Source organism: Meleagris gallopavo, chromosome Z (genome assembly GCF_000146605.3).
Source record: "Meleagris gallopavo isolate NT-WF06-2002-E0010 breed Aviagen turkey brand Nicholas breeding stock chromosome Z, Turkey_5.1, whole genome shotgun sequence".
NCBI lineage: Eukaryota > Metazoa > Chordata > Aves > Galliformes > Phasianidae > Meleagris > Meleagris gallopavo.
Genome location: NC_015041.2, coordinates 56643215 through 56650185, shown reverse-complemented (window position 1 = coordinate 56650185; position 6971 = coordinate 56643215). Strand labels below are relative to the sequence as shown.

The window sequence follows — 6971 nt, the reverse complement described above, 5'->3', positions numbered from 1 at the left end:
TGCGGGGCCGCGCACCCCCCCCAGTCCGAAGGAGCAGATGTGCTCGGTGTGGAGGCACCGGCTCTTCTCCATGGAAAGAAACGCCGCACTTAGGTTGTTCGTTCTGTTCTCATGTCTGGACTTCTCAGCAGCTGTGGAACAGACGCTTGCCACAGAGGATGGCGGGTGAGTGATGGAGCGCTTGCTGACTGACCCTTGGTGAAGTTGAATGTGTATGTTGAGTGTGGTCCTTTAGTGGTGTGTGTCGTGTGGAAGATTTGGCTGTGGTTTAGAATATCATGGCATGGTTTCAGTTTTCCTCTCAGAGAACAGCTGGGGTGAATGTAGAAATTAGTAGAAATTTTGAAGCCTATGCTGTGTAAAAAAGCAACTTTAAAACAATTTTATGTGTAACACTAAAAATGGTTTAAAAATGAATGTTTTCTGAGCATTTGTCTTACATTAAATTCTTGCTCTTGACTCTCTTTCTCTGACTTTCCCTGTCTGTTTTTACTTTATTATTTTTTTAATTAATTAATTTTTATTTAAGAGATATAAATAGAATAGCAGCAAGGGTGTGAAAACTACTCCATGAAATGTGCGTGCTAAAGAATTCTACTTGTGCAGAAGCGTGAATTCGGCATTGCTAAAAAGTCTTAGGTTAAGAAATTGGAAGGAATTTGGATTCATCACTGTTTATTGTGCCATTTTTTAATTTAATGAAATAGTAATAGGAAGCTCAAATTAAGGGAAAGAGAACTTTCTAATGCCAAGCATTGTAAACGTGTAAAGAGCCTTAACTATATTAGTTGAATCATGTCCCCAAGTCACTAATAAAAAACATCAAATATGCTGATGAAGATCACAGCTGGCAATAAAATCTGCACTTAGGCAAGGAGGACATGTGGTGATTTGCTTAAGCTTGTATTAAGAGAGCTGGTAGTCAGTTACCAGTAAGTGCTACAATATTGTTTTCATTTAGATAGCTTACTTCTTGTTCTCCTCTGCCAGTTTTCAGATTTGTCAGTGTCTTCTTAGAATAACTGCACTTCTTTGCTATCAGATCAAAATTTGAGAGAAGGGAGTGAAACACTGCATGAACTTTATTCTAATAAAAATTAAGAAATGTAGTTGTGCTTCTCTTGCTGTTGAATTGAATGGGAATTCAACTTTTGCACTCAGTGGAGGTGAGATCATACCTATAATTTGCCAGACTTTCTATGAGCTCAGTTTTGTTATTTATATTCAAAACTATAATTTTTTGTAGGTCCTAACCCTATTAAAGTACAGATCAAACAATAGTCAGTGCAAAATAAAATAATTATGTAAATCTGTCTCCCTATGTTCCATCACAGATGGAGCTTCCAAAATGTGACACTAAATATTTAAAATCTGTAAAGAGATAGAGGCTTTGTAGATGTTTTTTTTATGATATAACTTCAGCAGATGTATTCTAAATTTAATTACAGTTTTTGTTAGATACATTTTTTAGGAGGAACTAGATTTTATTTTGAATGTGACTCACAATTATAATTTAATAACTTTGGAGATATTACATATGAACAGCGTCGCTGGGACTACAGTCAGGTTGTTGCTGCCAGCAGCTCAGTAAGCATTCCTCTCTTTTGGTCATCATATTTCATATTTAGTGAGTGTGAAGGTTCACATTATTTTTCAAATAAATACTTCATAAATTATTGACACCAGTTCTACCGTCAGTGAGGTAGACTGCAGCTGGACGATACGAGTGAGTGATAGTTGGAGTAAATACTGCAGCAGTGTATTTTGGCACCTGATGTGGTTTGTGAGAGCAGTAATATGAAAAGTAAAAGACAACTATCTGTATTGCTTTACCTGAAACATTTTAAGCTGATGGCATGTAAAGTATGGCCTCCACACTTGATCATTTTTGCATCCCAGGTTTGTTTATTTTGCTTGCTTCAGTGGACAAAAGGCTGTCTTCAAGGGTGGAGTCTACATGAATATTTTAGATACAAAGTTAGACTTTGTTATCTAATGTAGATGGATAATGTTGTCTGATAAGAGGGAATTTACACTTCTTTATTCTTATAATCTTATCTAATTGGGTTTTACATAGTGATTAGTCATCCCAGTGCTTTGTATTAGGGCTAAGCCAATTTCATATGGGCTCCTGACACACAAACAATGGTAAGTTCAACATACAGTGTATTGCCTGCTTGCGTCTGGGCTAGTTATTTCTGAATTGGTGAAGAAATATGTTAGTCTTCAAAGCATACACTGTGTGTGCTCCTGAATCTGAAGTTACTGTAGGACAAATGGCTGAAAAAGAATTACGTTTTTGTAAGTCATGTGTATGGTTTTGTTTGCTAAAATGATTTGCTCTTACTGATTCACAGCCCCTCTACTGACAGTTTTGCAGGCAGTGGAGAAGAAAGCTCTAGGGCTAACTGGAGATAGTTTCCTTTTTCCCCTTACTGTAGTTAATGTTTTGTGTATACAAGCAAATATGTGCTCTTATTTCACTGTTAACTTTTCCCATTATTTCCTACAATGCTCTCATTTTATGAGGACAAAAGCAACTGGCTGCCAGAAATTACCTGTCAATTGCTCTTGGCTGAAAGGGCCTATGATTTGACACTGGGATGGTTATTGAAGGCCACCTGTTTCTGTCACAGATGACATGCTTCCATGAAACCTCAGGGTTATAAATGTCAAAAGCAGTTGATGGACCTGATAAAACTGTCAGATTTTTTCTACTCAGAGAAAGGGAGGCGATCCTTACCATATACTACTCTCTGTGCCATAGAAGTTGGGCTGTAGTGAAACAAAGCAAACCCTTTAGTGGGGTTTCACACAGCACACAAGAGGTAAGAGGCAGCTGGCGTTGCTGGTGAGCAGGGTAAGAAAAAGTAGTACCCAGGTGGAGGCATTCTGCTCCTGTGCCTCTGCCTGCATCCCAAGTGTGTAAGAAGACTGCCATGTGGCTGAGAGCATTTGTCATACTGTGGTACTTAGCGGTGATTCCTGGGACACGCTCTATGCTACATTCCTCATGAAAGCATGAATATTTCATCAGCTGTGCACATTCATCTATATTTGAATATCTTTGTGCTGAAAAAAGCAATTTGGCCTTCAGGAGCAGCATTGCTGTGCATTGCTGTGGTATATTGCATGTGAAGTGGAGGAGTCAGACTGCATTGTCACAGACTTCAGCCTGAGCCTCATAGGCTGTGTGGAGGGCATTTGTACCTGTGTTCAAGGTATAACCCTGCGGAGTTTTTTGTCATGAATGTGGTGCCTCATACGTTCATTCATTCTCTGCTCTCCTGAGGGCTTCATGTTGCTTATCAAATACTATTCTTTAAGGTGAACCACTTGGTATGGCCTTGGTATTAGCATTATCCCAGATGAGAGATAAGTAATGACTTTCTTATCAACAGTCATAATACCATAACCAGCCCTTTCTCTTTTCAGATCAACATAAAAACCTCTCAAGTCCAGTGATGAAATTAAGTGAATTATGCAATTTCACCTGTCTCCTCACATCCTAGTTTTAGTCTGCTTGCTTTAGCATGGCAATTTCCAAATGGAATAATGGGCCTTGAGCTTTTAACTAAGCATATGCAAGGAAGTTAAGTGTATAACTAACGTAATTAAGTGCATATAGATATAACTAAATATTACTAGAGTTAGTATCTAAATAATTCACATCAATTTCTTTTTGGTGTGCCTCGTTTTTATAGCTTTTGTTATGAAAAAATGTCCAGATGAGCTGCTGTCTTCTCTGTCCCAAAGGCACAGTCTGTCCTGAAAAACTGCGGGAGGAAATTACCTTTGGGCCAAAATGACATAGCCTATGCTCCTGTCAGTAAAGAAGCCTAGAGAGAGCTTTGTATGGTCAAGAGAACAAAATGAAGTCTGTTTTGATCATATCTTGAGACAGCCAGTTTTTGTTCCTTGCACTGGACTCTTGGAGATGCTGAAGTCTGCTGTGTGATCAAACAATGTCTTTCTGGTATAGGTTGGGCCAGAATTAGCCTTGGGTTAAGGGCAGTTGATGTATATGCCCAGTGCCTGTATCTCAGTGGGATCCTATTGAAGTTACAGTAAACAAATTTGCTTTGGAATTACGCTCTGGATTGCTTAGGTTTGATAGACATGGCAAAACAACTCTGCTTCTGCTCCTTTCTTATGAAGCAATGGTTCAAAAAAACTATCCTAGTACTAACACCTGGCTTAGAAACGTGGCGAGAGTGGGACCCATGCTGAAAGTGCACCATCTCTTTGAAGTCTGTGGGATTTAACAGCTCTTGACTGGAGAAGGAGCTGGGCTCACTTTGTCTAATTAAAACTGCCAAACTGATTTTGAACAGTGTTATCTATATTGAATTTTTTATAACATAAGATCTTTTTGGCTTGTTCAGCTCAGATTAGAGTCACAGTATTGTGCTGCAGATCATAGCTGTCTTTTTGTACTGTGTCACATTTTCTCTGGAGACTGTCTTCTGTTTTATTGCCTATTTTATTGCTGAAGGGACTGAGTGTCCTGTATGGTCAGGAGCAGAGTTGCTCATCAGTCCTGGTGTTTGGTTACAAAGTGACAAGCTGGGATATGAACTCCCTTCGCTTTTCTCTGTTTTGCCTTCTGGGTTAGAGGAGTTTGCAGGGGTGCACAACAGATCTATCCTTGGCAGCATAGAGTATGCCTATGAAAATATGCTTTTGCTAGGGAGGCACTGATCAGAAGAAGCCCTTCCAAACCATGAGTGTAAACAAGATGTTATGTGTGAGATGATAGAAAAATAGAATCATTAAGGCTGGAATAGACTTCTAAGATTATTCAGTCCAGTCCAGCCATCAACCCGCCTCCAACGTGCTCATGTCCCATGTCCCTCAGTGCCACATCTGCCCCTCTTCTTTTGAACACTTCCAGGGATGCTGACTCCACCATTTTGCTGGGCAGCCTATTCCAATACCTCATCACTCTGAGAAGAAATTTTTTCCTAATGTTCAGCTTGGACCTACCCTGGTGCAACTTGAGGCCATTCCTTCTTGTCCTATCACTGTTACCTGGGAGAAGAGGCCACTCCCCACCTTGCTATGCCCTCCTCTCAGGGAGTTGTAGAGGGCATTAAGGCCTCCCCTGAGCATCCTTTTCTCCAGACTGAACAAACCCAGTTCCCTCAGCTGCTCCCCCAGAACATGTGCTCCAGACCCCTCACCAGCTTCACTGCCCTTCTCTGGACACAGAACCTCGATGACTTTCTTGTAGTGAGGGTCCCAAAACTGAACACAGTACTCGAGGTGCAGCCTCAGCAGAGCTGAGCTCAGGGGGACAATCCTCTCCCTGCTCCTGCTGGCTGCACTATTTCTGATACAAGCCAGGATGCCATTGGTCTTCTTGGCCACCTGGGCACTCTGCTGGCTTGTGGAATTACATGGGTTTTGAGTGAACCAGGTGCAGAAGGATCGAATTCCCTTGCTGCCAGAGCTGCTTAGATGTGATAGAAATGGATTTCAAGGCTGCTCTGCTCCTTCTATATGAGGTTATGATGCTGTGTCTCACACCATTCTGCCACTAAGGTAAAGGCATTTAAGTTGGTATCACTCTTGCTCATTGTTCTTACATTGTTCTGGTCTTTGCATGCATCTTTTCAAGTATTTTGTATTGTGAATGTTACATTGAATGAAACATAGCAGCAGGAGCTCTTCCTAGTGAATGTGTTGGAGACTTATATGCTGTAAAGTAAATATTTTTCTCTTCTCTTCTAGTTCACGTGTAGTTTCAGATGAAGATTCTCTGCAAAGAACTGGTAAGGCTTTCAGTGGGCTAAATGCCTGGATATTGGCTCTGACAGTGCAGCTGTAAAAAATCTTCATTCCCAGGAGTGGCTCCTTCTGGTATTGCTGACTGTTTTGTCAAATATTCTGTTAAAACATATCCATCTTTAACAGATACCCTTTAAGGGATTTGCCTGGTTAAAACAATCATGTACTAATTGACTCTGAAATATAGTGAGAATATAGAACAAAGAAGTCTTCATTTATTTATTTTTCTTTCTTTCTTTCTTTCTTTTTTTTAAACCAGATGAAAACAGAGCTAAGGGTTTGAAGGTTGAAGGGTGAAGATGTGAGAAAGTCCATGAAGCGAGTTCACTCCTACAAATCTTCACTGTCCTGACAGTGAAGATAGACAGACCATCTGTTTGTCACAGCTTCCCGTCTCTGTCCCCTGCAGGGAAAGAAATTCCTACACAGGCTCTTGCCTTGTAATTCAACACACACTTTTTGAAAATAGCTTGGTGCATAAAGAAAAAGTAAGGTTTTATTAAGTGTGAGATGTATACACATGTATACATGGATAGGCTAACTCCTGTCATTTTTGGCCACTGGAGTTCTTCCCAGCTAGGATGGCAAGCTAGTCACTGAAAAGGAGACTTTATTTTATGAGCAAGGTAAACTAAAACATAAGTTGGATGTTGAAGGTGATATTTGCATCGAGACACATATTTTCCAAAACAAAATAAGAGATATTGTTCAAGGCTACTTGTGCCAGAACATGCAAGATTAAGGTGGTACAATGAGTGGATACGTTCTGTGTGGGCTCATAACACGCTTTTATCTGCAGATCGACGATATGGTGGTGTGAAGCCAAAATTCAATGTAAATCAAGTGGCAATTGCACAGGTAATGCTTGCAGGAACTATATCAGAAAAGCTTTGTCTTTTTTTTCAGTAACATGCTGAGATCTTTTAACTTCTATTATTGAATTAAATAATCTATTATTTACAAGAAATAGCCAACAAAATTCTGAGTCATTGTGGTATGCTGTTGATTCCCAACATGCATTTCAGTGTCTCTGCTTTTCTAAGTAGTGAGGTAAGGCTTCATTGCTGGTGCTGTCACTGGGCTCAGGCACAGGATTGTTCTAGAAGAACCAAATTGTACTCTTCTTCTGTACAATTGCATTTGACTGCAGTGCCCAGTATTTTGCTTGGTACAAAAAAAAA

The 6971-nt window shown here is 40.0% G+C and overlaps 1 protein-coding gene across 1 annotated transcript in view; it reads left to right on the top strand.

Moving 5' to 3' along the window:
- Positions 1–6: 6 nt before the first annotated feature.
- Positions 7–6971, top strand: part of ATP6AP1L (ATPase H+ transporting accessory protein 1 like) — a 14482-nt gene continuing 7517 nt past the window's right edge. Inside the window, exons 1-3 of the mRNA XM_010726085.2 lie at positions 7–165; positions 5734–5774; positions 6590–6648. Coding sequence (XP_010724387.1) covers positions 38–165; positions 5734–5774; positions 6590–6648 — 228 coding nt within the window. The 5' untranslated portion in view covers positions 7–37. The remainder of the gene's footprint in view (positions 166–5733; positions 5775–6589; positions 6649–6971) is intronic.